The sequence below is a fragment of the Vulpes lagopus genome, chromosome 10, assembly GCF_018345385.1.
Source record: "Vulpes lagopus strain Blue_001 chromosome 10, ASM1834538v1, whole genome shotgun sequence".
Taxonomy (NCBI): domain Eukaryota; kingdom Metazoa; phylum Chordata; class Mammalia; order Carnivora; family Canidae; genus Vulpes; species Vulpes lagopus.
This window is the reverse complement of record NC_054833.1, coordinates 13,076,738-13,101,067: the sequence shown is the minus strand read 5'-3', so window position 1 is coordinate 13,101,067 and position 24,330 is coordinate 13,076,738. Positions and strand designations below refer to the sequence as shown.

Here is a 24,330-nt window from a genome sequence, read left to right as displayed (position 1 = left end):
GGGCGGGGTGCAGTATAATGCAAAAAGCACACCTCTGGAAGTTAGAAATCCTGGGACATAGTCACAAGTCTGCAACTTACTAGCTACAAATTATTGACCTTAACACCCCCCAAAAAACCATTTCCTTTTCTGGTATTCAGCTCTACATCTGTAAAATGGTTTTAATAGTTAATACCATCTTTGCCTACTTCACAATACGACTGCGAGGACAGCCTTCTCTAACTATAAAGTAACTGATGCTGCTTAACAGTTTAAGGCAGTTTAAAAGCTTACTTCTTCTCCTTCTACACTGCACTCAGGATGCTGTGTCACCAAACCCTTCCGGTGAGCTTACTTCCCTGAACTCAGGTAGTAATAGGTCTCTTTAGCAACTTCCTGCCATATAGAGTATTTAAGAGAAAAACCCACGAATTGCCTACAGCCCTGACCCCAGACAACGGCAGAAGCTTCTACCAACAATAAAGTACTAAAGTGCTATAAAGTACAATAAAGGGTTAACTTTTTAAATGTCTCCACACATTATTTTTTTACCACACAGTCTTCTAATCTTCTGTTTTCTAGCATGTCACTTCTAATGTGAAAGACTACCTAATCTCCTCTGCTTTAAAAGACAGCCATTTTTTCCTCCTGTTCTCCTCATACCACTTCTTGCAGACTTCCATTACAGTCTGTGCCACACACACCATTACTCAGGAAGCTGTCACCCGGGATAGGTAACCTGGATATTCTGATTATGCTAACCAATTTGCAAATACAGGTTTTTACACATGTGCCTTTCTCCAGAATCGTATTTCCATTAAGATGCCACGTTAAAAGCTAGGTTCTTTCCCCTTGACAATAAAGTTTTACACGGAAGAACATTTCCCCCAAATGCAGTGTGACCAATCAATTTATATGAGAAGACCAATCTATCATCAAATTGATAAAATCTACACATTATTTTTTATTTGTATTATTTTTATCGTTCCGCTAGCATGAATTCAGATGCTGGATGATTTGAGCAGGCTGACTTCTTAAGAACTTGCTCTCATACACTAGTAGTCAAATGACTGATTACATTCCACAAACCTTTAGGTTCATGAATCTTCAACTCCAGTGTATGAAGGATTTTAGTACAGGCGTGTAGACATTCCTTCTCTCAAAGCTTCTTGAAGTAAGAAACCATGCCTAGCAGGATGTCTGACACCCAGCAGGTCCTCAATACTCTGCTCATGCTATATGGTTATTACTAAATGACTTAGGGGTCCATCTGCTGCTATAAGCAAGCTCCCTAAAGTAGGATTTCAAAAAAGATTCTTTGTAAAGTTAGTTATTTGGAATTCAGCAAACACTCTCCACATTTACACCAAAAAAACCCCACAGAGAAAAAAAAAAGTTGTAACTGTATCATATGTTGCTTCTAGAGAGTAAATATACTGCTGTGACTTAACTTGGAAGTATAAGAACAGCATCTATGTGACCATCTGTACAGGCCTGTGCCAGCAGGAAAACCAGAAGAAGGCAGAGCCCAGAAAGGATTCTTAGACCCCCGCAGAGGGCAGAGGGCTGCAGATTCAGAGAAAGGAACAAAGGAAAGATGCTGCGTGCACATGGGGAGACTGAAAAACTATGGGAACTTACTCCATGCCCTTTTATTCTCTGGGGCTTAGGAAGTCTCAGACCCCCCTGATGGACCATGTGATGCAATTTTTCTAAATTGTTAAAAACGAAGACACTTATCCTTAGGTGGTTTATAGTACTGCATAAGCTCGGGAGGTCACATACCTGGTGAAGTTATTAACTTGCTGTGATCGTGACATGTTTATACTGTTTAGTTCTGGTACGTTCAAACTGGATGACTGGTGTTTACTATGGCAATATGACTGATGTGCTTTATTTGATATGACACCATTACTACAACTTTCAAAACCTAGGGGAAAAAAACAGAAAAAGAAAAAGATGTATGAACAGAGAAACACACACCAACTTATTATTACATTGCAAATAACGTACCCAGATTCTGATCCTGCATTTAAAATTCTTCTAATGTAGGGAAGTCAATGCATGACTTAGATAGTAAACAGATAACTTCTTTGAAAGGATATAAGGATGTTCATTGTAGGCTAATAATTAGCATCCCCTCTAACAGTTACTGAGGCTTAATTATGGATCTTATTTATTCCCCACGACCCCCCCAGGGGAATAGTGCTCTCATCGCTCTCATCTCACGTATAAACCCACCAAAGCCAAGAAGCTGGGCATGCGTGAGTGAATGTATGATATTCTAGGCGGGAAGGGGAGAAGGACACAAACCAGAGAATCGTGTGCATGTACAGGATGGTGATGTAAGTAAAACAAGAGGCAGGAATGTAGAAAGGTATATGCCAACTGAGCAAAAGCAAAGGTGTTGGTCTATGAAAGGAAACAGCGTCTGACTTGTTTCGAGAGCTGACGTAAGAAGGCCACAGAATGCCTTGGGAAGAATGGAACGAGACAAGCAAAGAAAGAAGGCTGGGAGAAACTAAATCTACAGGAAGTGATGCCATAAAAGCCAAGAAAGGAGAGAACTGTAGTTAGGAAGGGCGAGGAGGAACAGGGCCGGGCAGAGCAGATGCTGGCAGGAGGTGAGCTGGGAGGGGAAGAAAGCTGGCAGCCCAGTGAGGCCTGCTGACCGGTGGACTAAAGCCGCCACGGCCATGGCGCCACTGTTCACTGATGCTTCATTCCGACAGAGCTACCTTTTATCTTTACCAAATGTCTACAATTTAATTTCCAGAGACAACCCGAATATTGACCTTTGTTTATGAAGATCTGCTTATAACGTATTCTCAGAAACAGCTCTCCTCCAAGTTACCCTCTTGGTAGTAACAACACACGAATCTGACCCACTTTACAATTTTTCTTCCAGAACATCCTGAGACCAAGTATGCACATGTGTGAAACAGCTATGTGGAAATGTCCAGATCTTTTAAACTATTTTTTGGGGGGGTTCAAAAGTATAAACAAGGGTAAAAACTTAAAAGTACTGTCATAAAACTGAGCCTCACCAGAAAAATGTGCAGTACTTCCTTTGCCTGATGCTAAATTGTGGATGTTCATTCCGTGGCTGGGGCTCATACTCGGACTACTGAAAGGTCGAGGACTAACTGGGTAACTGTCTTGAGATTTAGGACTTCGGCCTCCCAGACATCGTACTTCACTATCTGTACCATTCACCATTTCTATAAACTGACGCACTCTAAAAAAAAAGAAAAGACAAAATTTACTGAGATAATCTCAAACAGACATTTATTTATTTAGTAAAAACAGATTTCTGAGAGGAAATATTTTAAGAACTGGTATTTATCAATAGGTATGGCCTTTAGACAGTATGCTAAAAATATTAACTATGGTTTCATATTATGTACTGCTTAAATTTAAAAGTGTCTGGAAAAATCAGCATATAAAGCAAAAGACACTGTATCTCCTTTAATCAAGATTTAGTGAGAAAGTGAAAACCTAGCTGTGGCTATAATTTTTTATTTTATTTTATTTATTCATGAGAGACACAGAGAGACAGGCAGAGGGAGAAGCAGGCTCCATGCAGGTAGCGACGTGGGACTCAATCCCGGGTCTCCAGGATCAGGCCCTGGGCTGAAGGTGGCACTAAACCGCTGAGCCACCCGGGCTGCCCTATGGCTATAATTTAATCAAAATGGACTTCGTTTTCAGAGTTAAAATGATTTAATCAAATAATATTTGCACTCGATAACAAGTAAAATAGTATGTAAGAACACGATGTGTTTAATGTACACATGATGCAAAAAGCCTCCCATTTAACCTAAATGGGCCACATATTTAAAATTTTACTCTAAAGCAAAACAATTTTGACATTTGGCTTACAAAGGGTTTCTGGTACTTAAGAGAGGTGAAATATTAAGCTTAATAACACATGAATTTTAAAATAACAAAGATTCAGAAGGCCAATAAAAAAAAAGTCAAATTATGATGGCTATTATTAAAAAAAAGATGTAGACTTAAAAAAAAAAAGATGTAGAAAAGTATTGGCAAGGATGTGGAAAAACTAGAATCCTTGTACATGGTGAGACTAGAATGGCACAGGGCTATAGCATTCTGAGGATCAAATTTGTCAAAAGATTAAACAGATTATATATATATACACACACACACACACACACACACACACAAGGTATATGTAAGTATAGTAAGTAAGTATATACACAGTGTGTGTGTGTGTGTATATATATATATATTGTGTGTGTGTGGGTATATATATATGAAATATATATATATACCCAACAATTCTATTTCTGGGTATATACCCTAAAGACCTGGAAACAGGGACTCCAGTGGATATTTGTACACTCCTGTTCATGGCAGCATTATTCACAATAACCAAAGTGGAAGCAACCCAAATGTCTATCAGTTATTCAGCCTTTGAAATGAAAGAAATTCTGACATATGCTGTAACATGAATGAATTTTGAGGACATGTTGCTATTAGGAATAAGCCAGTAACAAAGAACAAATATGTTATGACTCCACTTAGATGAGGTACCAGGGTAGTCAAATTCAATTTCACAGAGACAGAAAAGTAAAATGGTGGTTGCTAGGAGCTGGGTATAGGGAGAAATGGGGAGTTCGTTTCTCTGGGGATAACGAAAAAAAGTTCTGGAGATGGCTGGTTGGTGACAAATGCAGAACAGTGTGACTATACTTAATACCATAGAACTGTGTATGTAAAAATGACAAATTTTGTGTTATGTACATTTTACCAATTTTCAAAATCACACAGACTTACAATAAGGTACTTTCCAGGAAGAAAAATGGATATCCATCTCATAATTAAGATTTTAACATTTCTGAACATAACAGCTAGCATAATAGAAGAGCAAACACACAGGAAAAGATCCCATCTGCTTATAATCAACACAAGTGTTTTTTTTATATATATATATAATCTGTTACTTGAATGTGCTATATTACAAAATTGTATGTAAATATCTGAAAAAAGGTGAAACAAAAATTAAAACTATTAAAGCATGACAATAATTCTGATTATACGTAACACACACATAATACAGTAACATTTTATTAAACTCACTTTAATGTGAAAAGGAGATTAGGATTTCTTTCAAGTAAACTTGGGTATAACTGTTGTGTTGTTTCAATGGCTTCTCCCATTCTCCCTGCTAACACCAATTTCTGAATTCCTATTTAGAAAAAGAAAGCAAGAGATTGATTTTTTTGAGTAGAAACAAAATAGTGGGCCCTCAAAAAAAAAAAGTTAGTAAAAAAAAAAACAAACTTTAAATTATTGCAATTAACTTCCATTTTTCTAAAATCTAGTTCCTATTAGGCAATCAAGAAGAAATTTCATACATACTAAAAATTAGAAAAATAAGTACTTCATAAAACTATTTTTAAAAATCACAAACTAATATACAGGTAATACAGGAAAAACACCTGTTAAGCAATACTGAAGTATTAACATCTAAGATTAAAAAGATAGATGTGTTTATATAAATGCCTAGAATGTGGTGCTGGGTTCACAGAATACTTTTCCCAATCTCATCAAGTCACACACACTAAACAGGTACAGCTATTAATATGTCAATTATACTTCAATAAAGTGTATTTTTTAAAGATCATAGCAAACATTAGAGATAATATTCAGAATGTCTTATCAAATACAATAACCTTTAGCTCCCAGTACTAAGAGAACACTGGCTTTTGAGTAAGACCTGAATTCCCCAGATATAGACTGAGTGTTCCCTGTGTGTTGGATATTTGTTAAATTAGATGACGAGGATGCACAGAGTAAGTGATTGTCTCCTGTTTGCCAGAGCTCAGAGCATAGTGAGAAAGACAGACAAGCCTATGATTAGTTAACAACACAATGTAATTAGTGTTATTATAGCAAATTTGACCTATAAAAAAAATTGTTTCCAAGCATCATGATTTCACCCATCACCTGTATTTTGATGCCTATCCTCTCACCAAGTCATCCCCTCCCTAATGGACTAACTGCACCGCATTTAGGAAGGCTAACTGTGGAGGAGTGACATGCTGACTTGCCCTTGGTAGAATAGGCCCGACAGCTCTGGCCACAGTACTGGGACCCAAGAATTAAAATTTAAGATCAATACTATCTTAAGTTTAGATAGCAATTCAAATGCAAAGATTTATATTTCTTTTACATATTATCTTCACCAGTATCTAATCATGGGACCACATTACCTACTAAAAATTTTTTTGTTAAATGCTTACTTCCCAAAATCTAAAGCAAACATTTAAGGGGGGGAAAAAAAAAAAGGTAAACATTTCTTATAAAACTATCCCCAAAATATCTTTCTATATCCAGAATGCTAACACAGTCTTAATGTGAGTGTTTTTTAAATTGGTCTTCAAAAATGTCAATGAAGATTAATTTCAGAGGCATCAATTTTAAGTTAATATATTTGAAATTTTTTTAAATTAAAAAATATAATTTCCAAAAATCAACAAAATCAAACCTATAATCTGAAAACAAGTGTTATCCATGCACCACAGGGTCCTTACTTTGTCTATTCTTAATGGAAGCTAATTCTTCTAGAACGGTCTGGTCTGTAGATCTGGCAAAGGCCTCTGCTGTGGCACAGTACCCATGGTGGACTAAATAAGATGAAACCATTCTTAAAATAAAAAGAAGAAACACACATCTTTTAGTCAAGAGAATACAGGCTTCATACTACAACTTACATAAAACAAGATCTACTCTGTTGTTACAAAACCAACCTATTCCCTTAAAATAAGGCTTTAAGGACCTCAACTTTAAAATCAGTTAAAAAAAGAATCATTTTGTTCTAGTCATGTATTTCTAAAAAGAGAACTGCAAATGCCATGTTAAGAGTACTCTCCCTAAGAGTAACTGTCACAAGAGAAGAATCCCTGACAGACTCTTGATTCTTGGTTCCCCATTATCCCCAGGGTCCTTTCCTGTCACTTCCCATCCTTATATTCAATATTCAATCCTCCTAACCATAATTTCTGTTTCACCTTTAATTATACAACTTATCCTAGTGAAATGGTGGCATTTTCTAAAACACAACACTTTTTAAATAAGAGATTAATAACTCTTTGTGTTATGGAGTTCAACTCCTTTCTTTCCTCATCAGTTGCATGGGATAGGATCTCCAAGAGGTGAACACAGGTGAACGGGAGAGAGGCTTTTTCAGAACAAAGTCTATGAGAGTGATAATACTAATTCATGAAAAATAGCCCTTCTGATCCAAATCAGTATTACTGTACACGAAAGATTAGTTACTCAAACGTGATTTACATGGAAGTGCCATGCTTTCAAAGAACAAGTTTGTTGTTTTTCAAAGTCATCAAGTGGTCAAAACACATTTACATCTAACTGCAAAAGGTTAAAGAAAACTTAAAAAAAAAAAAAAAGGTTAAAGAAAACTACTGACTCAACAATATTAACCCAAATATCCAATATATCCAATATTCAACTCCTAAACCTGCTGCCATCTGGCACTACTAACACCCTATCAGAAAATGGTAGGAAGCAGTGAAGAGAGATGGAGGGGGCAGCAGGGAAAATCTCCAAGAAACAGATTTTGCATTTTATTTCATCTAATTGGTCAAAATGATTTACAAAAGTAGGGAAGAACGTTTTAAAATGGACTTCCTAGGAGGTCACGGTGAGTATCAGTTTTAGAAAGAATGGGGTGGTGGCCCTCACTGGACTCTGTTTACAGAATTAAGATAAATGACGTTTCCTCTACTACGATCCTGCTATGATCCTCAGTGGCAACCATTTTTAAAGCACGAAAGGGAGGTGACCCCAGGAGAGCAACTTATCGTCACTCTAACTCATGGAACTATGAGGTTTTCAGCCAGGCTTTGCTGTTCTGTCAGCTGTGCCGGCAAAAAGTACCAGTGCAGAGGCTCTGTGATACCAGATGATAATAGCTCCAGGGAAGAAGCATGTTTTCAGAATCACCATCATGTCTTCCAATCATTATCTCCTCCAAAAAACACACACAAAGATTTATTATATCTTTAAATGTACAACTGTTCAAAGCAATTACACAGACATTTAGGACAAATTGTCAGATTCATGGTATCTGAAAGTCTCTGCTATTTTCTTTGATGAGATGACAGCAGGGAAAATGACTATTTAAATTTACTTGTACTTATTTGATTTTTAGGTCTGCACTATTTCAAGCTTTAAGAGCTACCACTGAGTACTACTGACACCCAGGCGTCATCTCCAGCCTTTTAGCAAAGGTACAATCTAAAGAGTTGACTATCATAGGACTTACGTTTTCCTGCTGACTTCCATCCCAATGAAATTCTACTTTTCCATAAAGAACGAGTTGAAATAAAGGTTGTTCATTTTACAATATACTTTTATTGATACCCACTGTTTGCTCTGCTATCACCTACCCATTCTGTACCATCGTTATCATGAAATCCTAAGTATTTATCCTGCTTTTAGGAATCCTCACTCCATGTTCATAACTATTTGGTCTTCACTCCTTTTGCTGTCTCTTAAATGTCTAATAATAATATATAAAAATAATTAGTAAGATTTAAAAACCCCTTCAACTGGAGGCTTGTGGTCGGATTTCCCTATATAGAATGAAGACAACTATAATCTTCTGGAATCTACATGAAAAATAAATAGATTTCACAAAAAAAGGGACCCTAATAATAATAGTAGCTGAAATTATTCTTAGAGTGACCCAATTCACTGGAAAACTTGAGTCAAATCTTGAAATACAAAATATACAGACAAGTCTGTATTCCAGTACATTAACTATACCATTATTTTGATGCTTATTCCTACTAAGTAATATTTCTTTTCCCCTATATATATTTGAACTACTGCTGAACACAGCCAAGTTCATGTCCGAAACCCACAGTTCCCGAGTTACACAATCTCAACTATCTTCCTGAATTTATCTTTGCATTAACACTAAAAATAAAAGAATCAAGTAACCTATGGAAAGCATTAAATCCTATTACTAAGGATAGCAAATGAATTAACTAAGCAACCTTGAATCACTTTATTTCCTCCACCAAATTAATACATCAGACTAAAATACATTTTTGTATGTGTGCCACCAAATAAAAAAATTATTTTTAAGTAGAGTGAATTATCTTTTATAGAGATTAAAATATAATCAACACATTAAAATTATTAGAATATGTAAAAATCATTTTTAATTAAGAGTAAATTATTTTATAGATTTAAATATAATCAATGATACACTAAGATTATTAGGATATAAGTTAGATTAAAATGCTTCAATAAGTATTTTTATGCTAAAAGAATATTTGATAAAAAAATATATATTTTGAATAATAATGTCCATTCACATTTCTTCACTTACTTTTGTATCATGGTCTGCCATTCGCCTTCCCGATCTCCAATAGGAAACCGGTCTATCTGTGCCTGTATTTTGGTTCTCCACTCTCGCATGTAGTCTTCTATATCAAACACAAAAGGATGCTGCCCAAAATTGGCATCAACGACTTCTCCTGGTGTTTGGAGCCCCACGGTAGGATATAAATTTGGCTGTAAGACAACACATTTCACTAGCATCTATCTATCCCTTTTATATTAAAGACTTCTTCATTCTTTCAAATGTTATCTTTAAAATAACAGAATTTTACCTCTTGAATAATTTAAAATCGCAATCAAAACTAGTAAAGAAAGAAAAATAATCTAAATACAATTAAAAGCAAATATTCTAAATACAAATAACTTAAAATAATCTAAAATAGATTATATGCTGGATGAAAAATACCATTTCACCATGAAAAATATAAGCCAACCTCAGCCACCTATTTTATTTATTCAGAAACTGTGGGAAAAAAAAAGAAACTGTGTGGCATTATGCTTCTAATAAACAAAAACACAAGTCTTGCTTCTAATAAACAAAAACACAAGTCTTGCTCTTCAGACTATGTCATTTAATAGATATAAAGATTTAAATTTCAACAGGTAACTCGGACTTCTCTTTCTATATATGATATGTATGATGCATGTCTAGAAACTGCACATGAGGACTAGTGAGTTACCACAGAAGCACAATCCTAACTGGGCTCGCACTACTTTAAGTTCATGGATTTCACTTCTCTGTACATCTGGCATGCCATTAGAAAGAGACTGTAGTAAGAATGTAATTATAAGCAAAGCACGGTGCCATTAAGAGTGGGGGATCTCTTTATAAAAGCAAATGACTCAAATGCACATATTTCTGAAGAGAAAAAGGATTCAAATATTCAAATTCACAGAGAAATGCACTTAGATATACTCCAAGATTTTGAGGCTAAACGATCAAATTTAATAGCTTCAAGTATACAAAAAAATACACAAGTCCTTTTGGCTCTATCACTAATTGTTATATCTAAAGGGGGAATGAGTTACTGAATGTCTACTAAATAGCAGGGTTTAAGCATAATAATAATCCTGTGAAATAATTATTGTTTGCATTACAAAGATAAAGAAATTGAGGATTGGGGATAATTAACTTGCTCACAGTCTACATTATGACAGAGGAGGAACTGGAACATAGATTTAATCTGACACCAGAGCTAAGTTTAGGTTTTCTTCCTATAAACTCCAAATCCTACTTTATCATCATTCTCTGTCTTTATGCCTTATTTATTTATTTTTTTTTTTTTTGCTTTAATGGTTATCACAAGTATTTTCAGCACAAAATCAGGTAAAGATTGAGAGGGCATAATTTGGATATAAACATAAGAGGCTTAGATTTCACAGCAAAAAGCTAAGAGGATGTATTTAAAAACTGATCAATCAAGCAACCAAAATCAGAAACAAAAGGAATACTGTGTCAAAATACTACGAAATAGAATTTATTTGGGAAACAAATGGTAATGCAATGTATGCAAATGTTCTGATTCTTAATCAACAAAACTAGCAAGTTCTTACAATTTTAAGCTGGAGAGACAAGTGAGATACTTGTTATAACCCTCTCGTTTCTGACACAGAGAAAACAGACCTAAAGAGTCTGAGGGATTTATCTAAGAGCACACGACTTAATGACACACATAAAGCAATTATTGCAAGCCTCTCCATTTCTAGCACAGTATTCTTTCCACTAAACTCCATTACAAGACATACTTTAAAACAAAAGTATATAAAGCCAAAGACTCTTAATAAAGATAACAAGAGTACAAGGCAATCCTGTTTGTTAAGCAGAATTTATAATTCTGATATTTGGCATTGCCCAGAGATGCTTTAAAAATAGTTTGCTACTCTAAATTTTCCTGACAAATTCAGGAAAATAATCACATCCACACTATAAAAGAAAATCAACATTCAGGAGTACTGATAAAATTGTGCCATAAAAAAAGTTTAAAATTTTCCTATGACAAAATATGCCATTAATGTCAAGACAAATGGATTTTATCGAAAAAAATCCGCTATACATATAAGGATCAACATTCTCAATGTAAACAATATTCTCACAATACAGGACAAAGATTAACAGACCAATTCAATTTTTTTCTTTTTTTTTCCTTCAAATTTTTTTAAGTAGTGACATATATACAAGCAATTTGAAGAAATATAAAATGACAATGAAAATATGCAGAAACATTAACCTCAATTTCCTAAAATACTAATCAAAACAAGAATTTTATGCACATTAGATTAAGATTTAAAAGACTGAAAATACCCAATGTTGACAGAAGGTTGAGATCATACAAGCCCTCTCATCCAATGTGCACAGAAATGTAAACTGATATAATCTTTTAAGAAAGAAATTTGGCAAAAATCTATTGAAATTGACAAAGCAATTTCACTTGTGAGAATTAAATCCTGCAGAGAAACAAACATGTGCAAAGATATATGCCCTGCAGCACTATTTTAATGGCAAAATATTAAAAAGAATGTCCATTCACAGGTGGTATTACATACCATATTCACTGAAACTCAGACTCTAATAACTGTAAGATATACCATTATTTTAGGTCTAAGAAAAAACACTGCCCATTAAATCTGACAGGCCATAGATTCTAAGAAGCACTCCCATTTCATAAATGTCAAAATATGAAAAGTGTACATCCTAGAAATTGTGGTAGTACATCATAAAACAAGCTATTGTAAGAAATGAGTAAAAATGTGTATACTGATACAGACAGAGGTCATATATATTACTAAATGAAGAAAGCATGTAGTCACTATGACTAGAGACTACATAAACTATGACCCCACTGTAAACACTTAAATAATGGACAGACCTGCTAACAAGTTTAGAAACAGACCTGGAAGGATGCGCACTCATCTCAACACTTTGTGATTATAAGAAACTTTTCTTCTGCATAATTCTGTATTTAAAAACATTTATTATTTGAATACTATACATTGCTTCTGGAATCAGAACACGATAAAAAACTAGTACTGGTAAAGTCAGCTGGAATCAATGAAAAGTAACTGTTTTTTAAGGCTACTCAACTTTAAACCTGAAGAACTGAGGAGAAAGGAATTAGCCATCGAGGGGCTAAACTATACATTTTAACTTTTTAACGTACTAGACTACAGATATCTAAAAATAGGAACAATTCAATAGTTTTTAGCATAATCACAGAGTTGTGCAACCATCACAATTTTACATTTTCATCATTCCAAAAAAGTAACCTCCAACCTATTAGCCATCACTTCCTGCCCCCCATCCCATAACCCTCGAAAACAATTAATCTACTTTCTGATCCTACAGCTCTACCTATTCTGGACATTTCATACAAATGGAATTATTTATATAATATGTGGTCTTTCGTGACTGTCTTCTTTCATTTAGCATAATAATGCTTACAAGGTTCTTCCATGATGTAGCATGAATCTAGGTTATGGATTTATGTAAAACAATGTTTTCCATGAAAATTTCTAATACATTAAAAAAAAATCACCCCTTCTTTTGTAGAATCAGACAAAAATAACTTACACCTCTATGAAAATAAAACAAAAGATCTCCTATTTTCTATTAGCCTATGAAAAATATAGACCCTATAAAGAACTCATTAAACTCAACAGCAAAGAAACAAAAAATCCAATCATGAAATGGGCCAAAGACATGAACAGAAATTTCACAGAGGAAGACATAGACATGGCCAACAAGCACATGAGAAAATGCTCCACATCACTTGCTATCAGGGAAATACAGATCAAAACCACAATGAGAGGGATCCCTGGGTGGCTCAGCGGTTTAGCGCCTGCCTTTGGCCCAGGGAGCGATCCTGGAGTCCCAGTCCCGGGATCAAGCCCCACGTCGGGCTCCTGGCATGGAGCCTGCTTCTCCCTCCTCCTGTGTCTCTGCCTCTCTCTCTCTGTCTATCATGAATGAATGAATGAATGAATAAATAAATCTTTAAAAAAGAAAAAAGAAACCACAATGAGATACCACCTCACACCAGTGAGAATGGGGAAAATTAACAAGGCAGGAAACAACAAATGTTGGAGAGGATGTGCAGAAAGGGGAACCCTCTTGCACTGTTGGTGGGAATGTGAACTGGTGCAGCCACTCTGGAAAACTGTGTGGAGGTTCCTCAAAGAGTTAAAAATAGACCTGCCCTACGACCCAGCAATTGCACTGCTGGGGATTTACCCCAAAGATACAGATGCAATGAAACGCTGGGACACCTGCACCCCGATGTTTATAGCAGCAATGTCCACAATAGCCAAACTGTGGAAGGAGCCTCGGTGTCCATCGAAAGATGAATGGATAAAGAAGATGTGGCCTATGTATACAATGGAATATTCCTCAGCCATTAGAAATGACAAATATCCACCATTTGCTTCGAGGTGGATGGAACTGGAGGGTATTATGCTGAGTGAAATAAGTCAATCGGAGAGGGACAAACATTATACGGTCTCACTCATTTGGGGAATATAAAAAATAGTGAAAGGGAATAAAGGGGAAAGGAGAAAAAATGAGTGGGAAATATCAGAAAAGGAGACAGAACATGAGAGACTCCTAACTCTGGGAAACGAACAAGGGGTGGTAGAAAGGGAGGTGGGGGTTACTGGGTGACGGGCACTGAGGGGGGCACTTGATGGGATGAGCACTGGGTGTTATTCTATATGTTGGCAAATCGAACACCAATAAAAAATAAATAAATAAAAATATAGATCCTAAAAATATTCAAAAGCTAAATATATGCAAAATCATATTCTCAATAGCATAGTTTTGTTCTATTTTAAAGATGTTTTCTAATGAAAATGAAAGCAAATAATGTATCTATAAAATGTAGATTTCAAATCAGTCTACAGAACTTGGAAAAGAGCATTTTAAATGAGAACAGCTTCTGTAACAAAAGGAATTCACCTAATCCTGAAGTGAATTAGTTTATAGATGGACATTTCCCAAACTGGTAAGATGGGCTGGGGAAGATCATTTTGAAAAAGACATAAGGTTTTCAAAGTCGTGTAAACAGCCTAGGTTTCATGGTAAGTGCAATGGTCTAGATAAACTTTTTTTTTTCCCTGTAAATATACTCTTCACCAGGATTTAATGCTACAACTGGCTAGTGGGAGATCACACACACAGAATATATAAACACTCCTATGGTGGGGCCCTTAAGGGAAAGACTAACTTTCTCTTTCCTTTTTTAAGTAGCAGAATGCTATGCTGCATGTGGAAGTCCCAGAAGATCTGAGAGTCATAAAAATAAAAGCTCTCAGAACCACTGTATTAAAAAAAGAAAAAAAACCTTGCAACAACCTCCATAACCACCACTTTACCCACTGTTGTTACAAAGCTGAGTATTACTACTAAGTAACTATAGACAAGGCAAACAGTTAACTAGTGATTCTAAATGGGACAAAAATAGAAGGCAACACAAAAACAGTCAACATGTCTATGACCTGCTTAGCCTCTTCCAAATCACCACCACTTCTACAAGCGAGGAACAAAAGCTCATAAAACATCTGCTTGCTCCGACAAGTTGGTTTTACTTGCTTCGGGCCACAAAAAGAGGGGGAAAACCCCCAAACACCCAACCAGCAGAGCCCTTCAGCCAAATGGAAAGGAAACTTCACTTGTTAGTTCTGAGCCACTCAGACCTGCACTCACCAGGAGGTAGTCATGCCTAAAGCCTCCCCTCCAATAAGCACATGATCGCATCTCTACTTGTCCACTCACAGGTGTGATGACTAGTTACTTTTCCTCCCTTTAGATTGACTTGTTTGCTTGCTACTGAGTCATTCTCATCAGCAAATAAACACGGTGGTAAATCAAAAAAATCTTTCCTTGCCTCCATTTCTGCCACCAGCTACTGCATCCCACTTGCTTCCTCCCTACTGCAGTGGAAATCCTCCCTGAAGTTGTCCCTACTTTGTCATTTCCCTCCTCCCATTCTCTCTTAAACCCTCTCCGATTAGGATTTCTCCCTCCCTCACTGTGCTGAGACTCTGTCAGAGTCACCAGTGACCTCTCCTCTGCTAAACCTGCCGGTCAGTTCTTGGTCCTTAGCCTACATGTTGTAACAAAGGGGCACCTGATGCAGTTGATTACGCTTTTCTTCTAGAGATGCTTTCATCACTTGGCTTTGAGGACACACTCAGTTGTAAAGTCTTGCTCATTCTCAATCTCCCTCTGCTGGTTCCTTCTCTTCTCCCAAACATGCACCACCGCTCTTCTCGGCCTACACACTCCCTTGGGGATGTCATCCGATCTCAAGACATTAAACACCGAAATGCCAAGGATTCCCAATTTTTGTCTCCAGCCCAGATAACTGTCTCAAATTCTAGGCTTACACAGCCAACTCTACACTTGGTAACTCCATTTAACTTATCCAAACTGATCTCCAGATCTCTCCCTCAAAACCTGCTCTGCCTATATACAGCCTTCTCTATATCAGTAAGTAGCATCGCCATTCCTTCCATTCCTTAGGCCAAGAATCTCGAAGTCCTATCCTCTTTCTTGTATTTTCACATCCAATCCATCAGAAAATTCTCTTGGCTCTAAGTTGGGATTTTTTTCAAATCATATTTATTTTTATTTTTGAATTTAACTCTTTAATCTACCTGGAACTTACTTTGATATAAATATAAGACAAAATCCTAAGATTACACACTTTTTCAAAGAGATAAACACATGTTCCCCTACTGTGTATTAAATAATGCTTCCTAGTGAGTATGCTGATTTCAGACTCTGAATCTTCCTTAGCTTAGCAAAGTTGTTCTCTACTATAACTTTGATGTTTTTCTAGAATTATTTTCAGGAATATTAATACTCTATAGATTGGATGACTATTCTCTGCCTGTGATTCTCCTGTCACCTCTCTCAAAACATCTCTGCAACTTGAAATGTGTCTTATGAATAGTGGCACCGTACATCTGCCTACTTAGGCAGCTGTCCCTGCCTACACAGATGTGAATCTGTTGAAGAATAAGGTCTCTGAAAACTCTAGAACTTGACTGTTTTTTTTTTTTCCTGGTGGAACAGCTGGTTAACTGCCACCTCTAAGACACTTTAGTCAACAAGCCATGTATGAACCACCTAAGAAAGAAATACCAGAGTCTTAGCTGTTGCCAGAAAACTTTTGGTTAGTATCCTCTGGTAATATTGAAAACTGCACAATGCAATCAGGAGCTTGGAAGAAAATGCCAGAGATATAATGGAGAGCTCTTAATAAATGTTCTTAATGGCAAAGACAGCATCACGTAGAAAACCAGGGATATCAACTCTAAAAAAGTGGTTTCAAAGATTGGACTCTAAGCATGAAGTGTGGGAAATATCTTCATCAATCTATAGTCCTTATTTATTATTTTCAGGTGTGCAACGAGTGATACTGATTTTAAAAAAATCTATATTTCGGGCAGCCCTGGTGGCTTAGCGGTTTAGCGCCACCTTCAGCCCAGGGCGTGATCCTAGAGAACTGGGATGGAGTCCCACGTCAGGCTCCCTGCATGGAGCCTGCCTCCCCCCTGCCTGTCTCTCTCTCTCTCTCTCTGTGTGTCTCTAATAAATAAATAAATAAATAATCTTTTTTAAAAAATCTGTATTTTGGGACGCCTGGGTGGCTCAGTGGTTAAGCATCTGCCTTTGGCTCAGGTCCTGGGGTCCTGGGATTGGGTCCCACATTGGGCTCCCTGCAAGGAGCCTGCTTCTTCCTCTGCCTATGTCTCTGCCTTTCTATGTCTCTCGTAAATAAATAAAATCTTAAACAAAACACCATATTTCAATACCCTAGCAGATCATTCAGTGAATACAAAATGAAAATTCTATGTGCTAAGAAAACATATCATAGTTAGGTTTTCCTCCCTTCATCTTATACATGGTGCATATTACAATGGCTAGTCTTCACCTTGGTAAACAAGGTATCTAGAATCAAGCCAGTTCTCCAATCTGTAATGACACGAGTCACAATCACCTGCTGCCTGAATTTCTGCAATAGCATCCTCACAGGTCAGCCTGCTTCTGCTCTCACTCCCTGCCCCAGTCTACCTTTCAACCGGCAGTCAGCAATCTTGAAAACTGAGTTACACCGTGAGAACAGAAAACTCTGCAGCGTGGCTGCATTCCACTCACGGTGAATACCCACCCAAGTATTCATTATGGCTCGCAAGATGTCCACGATCCAGCCCACCATCCCCCCCCATGACCTCGGACTCACCTAGCACTGTCTTGGGTCTCCGGGCCCCTTCCTTAGTCAGGCTCCTTCCAACTGCTCCCTCTGCCTGGGACATGCTTGCTCTGCCTGCCGTTCAGGTGACTCCCTTCACTTTGTCACAAGTCTCTGCTCAAGTCCTCAGCCCTTGCAAACCTTTGCAAAGGTGAGCAAACTGTACAACCCATGTTCTGTCTCTGGTACCTCCATGTTCTTTTTCTCTTTAAGAAGTACCTAAAACCTTTTAAAATGTTTTAATTTACTTATTTTTAATGTGTCATTTACTCCTATTCTCCAGCTTGAATACATCAAGAGGGCAGAGACCTTCACCTGTTAGATGAATGATGCACCCCATGCACAGAATCTGCCACAGAGCAGTCATTTAGGTATACTAGGCATAAATAAATGACCACAACTGTTGCACAGCCACTTGCTGAAAAGTTCAGTGATACCAAAGAAACATATTTCAAGTGAATGCAGTGACAGTGACATTACAAGGTGTATTTTAAGTAATTGTTTTTCTGTTGTTGTTTTTTCTCACTATAACAGTAGTTCCCTTGGGCCAGGGCACCAAATGCCATTTGGAGCCTAATTTCTGAAGGTGACTACAATGGTGGCTAGAGAAAAGCTCTCTATTCTATGCATCGCATATAAGCTTGATAAATATCAGTAAGACGGAATTCCAAACAGGCTTAATAATAGTTTCTTCATATTTCTTTTAATTAAAAATACAAAACAGCTTTTAAAAGAAATTATGTCTTACCGGTAGGTCGGTGAAAGCAATACCTAAAAAACAAACAAAACAAACAAAACAAAAAAAAGTGGCATTAGAAATGGGTTTTCAAAGGCAGATGATAATGACAAGCTGAGTTTATAACTGAAAACAAAGGAAGGAAAAAATTTAAAACCTAAATATAAAATAATGAGACTAGCATTTTTCTCAGAAAGAGCAACAGAGGTCTGAACGAATGCTATCTCCTTTCAAAATCAACATCCTCATTAGTCACACACCAATTTTATTTCTGGAGTACTGCAACTGCCTCCAGGACTTTAAAAATGGTTTCAGATGTATCTTCTAAGCTATGTCAGGAGCCATATAAGAAAACTGGTTGCAAAATAGTATCTAATTTTTGACCAACACCCAACCTGCTTTACACCCAGTCTTTTCACTTAATCTTTCTCACATAGATTTAGCTTTGTAATTTTGAGGGGAAGGGAAAGAAGAGATTTTTGTTGTTGTTACAAAGAAAAAAAAGTGAATGATGCGAAATACAGTACTGTTGTTTCTTTAAAAAAATTTTTTTTCTCATGGAAGTACATTCTTAAATAACTTTGGACTATTCTGTGAAAAAACTCAATTCCTCATTCAAAGGATCAAGATTTATAGGGTGAGAATTTCTCACGAATGTCCTCTGACAGTAATTTCAACACAGTCATGTTCCAGATAGACCTGAATTAACATGAAGTCATAGGAGTAAGTCTCTGGCATCCCAAAGTGATGATTTAATAATCTCTCTTCAAATATTTAAGTATATTACTTGGGTGAAAATAAAATAATAAATAAACCAATTATTTCTGTAGGACCTCATTCACAGGTTTAAGAGGACTGAGCTCTAGAAAAACAGGAGACTGAGTTGGTTTGTTAGTTAATTTCAGTTCTTCCCACCTAAACACACGTTAAAACAAAACAAAACCAACACACCAGCACCAGTACCTCTCCAGTGTTGATCATCATCTAAAAATTAGGGGTGTTTCTGTTAAATCATCTTTAAGGTCTCTTCTCACTGGAGATTTCATGGCTTTGTAATTGTACTGACCCATCAGAAAACACAACTATCTGACTCTATTTATTAAAGTAACAATTAATTAAAAGACAAACTATGCATCTCTACCATATGGCTTTTAATAAATGTGTAAAAATAGTGGTTTGTAGTTAAGTTCTGTTTTTAGGACTTTTAAAAACTAGTAAGTTCATGTTGGCTTGTCAGGAGGAAAGCAAAGCTGGAGGTCTCCCCACATCCCCCATAAAACATTGGTAACTTTTAGCTTTATTAATAAATAGAAAGCAAAGTGACTTCCGGCCAAATATGAAAATTTATTCTAAAATTTTCAGAAAACTAAAAGGATACAAAAAACAAGAGAGATTACGTTAATAAAATAATACCAACCGTATCTTAACATTTTTCATAAATTAGCAGTCTAAGAAATTATTGTCCTCAAAGATATCTATCATAGCAAAGAGGGTCTACTTCTGTAGGTTTAGCAAAAATTCCTTTTTGTTAATAGGTAATAAAATCCTCAGTCCTTACCAAAAACTCTAATGAAAAACCCAAGTCAGTTTCATAGATTAGCTAACATTTTTTGAACACTGCCAAATATAGCTACCACAAACTGTACACATTCAGACCACAAAAAGATACCACTTTAGTTAGTATAATTATTTAAGTTTTACACAGAAGGCAATTAATTTATATTTCTAGTTTTCTGATTTGTCAAGAGGCTTTTTAAAAAGTAACCTTCAATTGATGATATTCAATAAAACAAAGTAAAAAAATTTCCAATTAAATTAACCTAGATACTGTTTCTTCTTTAACTATTTTCTCAAAAACCTTTCCAGAGCACCTGGGGAGCTCAGTCGGCTAAGTATCTGCTTTCAGCTCCGGTAGTGATCCCAGAGTCCCAGGTCTGAGCCCCACATTGGGCTCCCAGCTCAGCTGGTAGTCTGCTTCTCCGTTAGACCCTCCTCCCTCCCTTCTGGGCTTTCTTTCCCTTTCTCTCTCAAATAAACAAACTCTTTACAAACAAAACAAAACAAAAAACCCTTTCCATTCCTCTATGATCAGTAAAATATATATTTTGGAAACCTTTATGAAACAGAAACTAAAGATGTATCAGCTTTTGGGTAGAAATGATCCACCTCAGGAAATATAAAAAACAGGATGTAAATAATATTTTATCTTCTAGATGCTAGAATTTGGACCAGAGGTTCAGCATACTTCTGTAAAGACCCAGAGAGTAAATCTTTTCTCCTCTCCAAACCATATGGTCTCTTTCATAACTACTAAGTTCTGCCACTGGAATAGGAAAGTGGCTGCATCGCACAAATGAATGGGTGTGGCTTTGTTCCAATGAAACTTGACTTAAAACACAGATAGGAGATGGCACATGGCCTTGGCCTGTTGAACTCTGTTCTAGAAGAGTAGCTCTTTGCCACTGCATCCCCAGCATCTAGCCCAGACTCTGGCACACAACGATAATAAACATTTAATGAGTACTCACTGTGTGCCAGGCAATCACCTAAGAACTTTGCATGCATCACTTCAGTTTACTTTAACAACCAAAAAAAGGTAGGTATTATAGTGACCTTATTTTACAAATTGAGGCACAGAAATATTAACTTGCAAAAGGTCACACAGCCTAAGCAAGGAGACAAACCCAAGCAACTAAAGAACCCATATTAATGACTCTCTTTGGGCTTAATAAACATTTATTAAATTTATAAATGAATACTGACAAATGTTTCAAATTTATTTGAACTTAGAATGTGATTTTATCATTAAGTACCTTTTTCTTAAAAAGAATCTCACTTTCAAAAATAGTTTTCTTATTGAAGAGAAAATTTCAATATAAATGTTTGTGAAAATATAGTAAGAAACAAAATCACATCATCATGACCTTTCCATCTTCCAAAATAAAATTTCTTCTCTGGAATAAAGTTTTAAAAACTGTAAAAAGAATAATTTTGGTTTTAAAATTATGCCTTCTTTTGCACTTCTGAATCAAAAGTCATACCTAAAAGCAGATTTCTGCAGTTTAATTTAAATACAAATATCTTAAGCAGCTAAGGCAATTAAAACCATCCCAGTTAACAGCTTTGATACATCAGAGCCAGAAGAGTAACAATAAATAAAGAGGCTGCATCCTCTGGAAACTAGGGGGCCACAGCAATCAAATCACAAGTATACATATCTTGCCTGGTGTCCTGAATAAACATTCTTTTACCAGTAACAACCAGTCTACCCATGGACTTGGGACAACCTTTAAGTCAGATAACACAGGACTTCAGAATCAATATTAGTAATGAGAAGGGAAAGATTTAACCCAAATATAAAAGTGAAAATATTAGTTTTATATCAGGAATACGGTGAGACAGTAAAAAGGAATGGTTATTACCAATGTAGCCAGAAATTTAGAATTTTCTATTATGAAATGAAAGACACAACAGTTTTTGTATTATATTAAAGAATATCTACTATATAGCTAAGGATACTGTTTATGGTCTAATTTTTAAATACTATTTTTCAGCACATGGAAATTTCTGCCTTCTGAGTAATTTTTGCTTCCTTTAGTTTTACCTCATCAGAAATAATTTGCTTTGAATCAAGGACTTTTCAAAAAACGTGAAACCATTTTATTTTTAAAATATCAGTCTTACTACCCTTTATACTTTCTGTATAAAAACAACAACAAAAAAATAAGAAAATATAACCACCACAGACAGTTCTCAATTTGAAGTGCTATGGGTGCATACACAACTAAAAAGCCTAATTTTATATTAGTCTTACAATGGATAGGCTTCTTCATGTTTTCATTAATATTTATTTATTTATTTAACTCCCATCTGTCTTTTACCCTTAGAAATTTTGCTATTAGTTTTTTGTTTTAACTCTTCTCCTTGGGGTGCGTGGGTGGGTCAGTTGGTTGAGCATCTGACTTTGGCTCAAGTCATGATTCCAGGTTCCTGGGATCAACTCCCAGATCAAGCTTTCTGCTCAGTGGGGAGCCCGCTGCTCCCTCTCCCTCTGCCCCTTCCCTGTTTGTGTTCTCATTCTCGCTCTCCCAAATAAATAAAATACTAAAAAAACAAACTCTCCTTTCTGCAGAACTTGTAGTCATCATCGTTAGCATGCCTGCCCTTTTAGTAGGTCAAATGCCTTTCATTTGGTTCCAGTATCAAGCCTTTCCTTCATTATTACCCCAAACAGAATACACTAAAAACTGACAGCCTTTTTCTCTTGGCACCTGTTACCTAGAGAATTCAGTCATACTATCAAGTGTTTAGTGTTTTACTCAAAGCAGAAAACATTTAGCATTTCTATTCCTAGAATAGATATGTGAACATGGGGATTATTTTCATAGTTATTCCCATACATGTGATACAACATAGCCTTCCCAGAATATAAATTTTCACTATTTCCTCAACTTCCACCTAGAAAGAACAAAGAAATCATATCCAGAGGCATGTATTTATAATAGAGGACTATATAGTAAATGTGACTACCATGCTGTAAGTACAATAATCACAATACTAGATTATTTTACATGCAACACATTTTCTTAGTACCTAAACTATGTCCATTCTTGGTGTAGAAGCAGGTATTGTTGATAAGGTTAACACAACAGCCAATGACATCACCAGTCGTAAACGTTGGTCCATAAGGTTGTCCCGTTCCAGAAGAACAAAACGAATGTCCATCATCCCCATGATAACCATATGAATGTTTATCCCAGCCTAAAGAGAAAGTTCCAGTATATTTACAATGAAAAGTAAGGTTCCCCTGTACTAGTGCTACTCACTAAACATTATGACAAGATAAACAAGAATAGCACAATAGATGACAGCACAAAGATAAAATCCTCAAATATACATCCAAATTCCCAACAATCATACCACATGATTTCTACATTAAAATACTGTTTATAACACTAAGTAACACTAAGGAAAATAAATTTGCCACAGAGAAGACTAAAACATGTATTAAACAAGCCTATGATCTAAAAAAAAAAAAAAAAAAGCAAGACACATTTTCCATGCATATTTCCTTTGCTAACAGACCAAAGGAATTTTGCTTTGATTGAAACACAGAGTTTAATATAAAATGGGAGATTTTATTTAAAATATAAAATAAAATAAAATAAAATGGGAGATTTTTCTATTTTCAGAAAGTCTCCCCTAGAATTAATTTTTAACATTAGAAAACAGAATACCAGAAAATATAATACAAGAATCACTTTCTTCTGATTAACGGTTTTGGGAAACAGTTCTGGTATCCCAACTGACACCTTCCTTAGTTTACTTTTACTATTAGCCTACATTCCCAGGCTACATTAAACAAAGGAACATAGGTTAAAAGCCAGAAATGTGCTGGGTAGCAAAGAGAACCAATCACATTAAAATATTTCAAGTAGTTGATATGACTATGTAATGGAAGCTAAAATAACGAAACAAAACAAGCAAAAACACAAAACAAACAAAATGCATGGTAGATAGAAGTTTTGCTAAATAGCATAAAATTTCAATCTTTTAAAACCACTTGGCTTCCACTTAGAACTCATAACATAGGTGATTAAAGAAAGAACATCAATATATTTAACTATTTCAATTTATTACTTCAAATTTTTAGCCAGAAAGAGGTAGCCGTAAGACAGTGCTATAATTCAATTTTAAGTACCTGGTAGTCTATTCATGTTCACACCTTGAGCAGAAAGACCAATTCCCATGTAACTGTTAAAAAAAAAAGGGAAGGAAGAAAAGCAGGTTATTATAACCACATATGTAAAAATTACCCAAATACTCTGAAATATATCAGAACCCAGCCCAAGTTGAAACACTTAGGACAGCTACAAAAAATTTATTACAATTCATTAAATAGCAGGAAGAGCAATATGAAGCAACAATAAAACCCAGATTCACTGTAAATTCCTACAGTACTCATTC

General features: G+C 35.9%; 1 protein-coding gene across 1 annotated transcript in view; it reads right to left on the bottom strand.

Annotated features, from left to right (window-relative positions):
- The window catches only part of RANBP9 (RAN binding protein 9), a 93,883-nt gene that overhangs the window by 15,620 nt on the left and 53,933 nt on the right, over positions 1–24,330 (bottom strand). Inside the window, exons 3-10 of the mRNA XM_041772688.1 lie at positions 24,065–24,117; positions 22,957–23,124; positions 18,376–18,398; positions 9,368–9,552; positions 6,540–6,652; positions 5,083–5,191; positions 3,027–3,217; positions 1,765–1,909 (exon numbers count right to left, since the gene is read on the bottom strand). Of these exons, the coding sequence (XP_041628622.1) occupies positions 1,765–1,909; positions 3,027–3,217; positions 5,083–5,191; positions 6,540–6,652; positions 9,368–9,552; positions 18,376–18,398; positions 22,957–23,124; positions 24,065–24,117 (987 nt within the window). The remainder of the gene's footprint in view (positions 1–1,764; positions 1,910–3,026; positions 3,218–5,082; positions 5,192–6,539; positions 6,653–9,367; positions 9,553–18,375; positions 18,399–22,956; positions 23,125–24,064; positions 24,118–24,330) is intronic.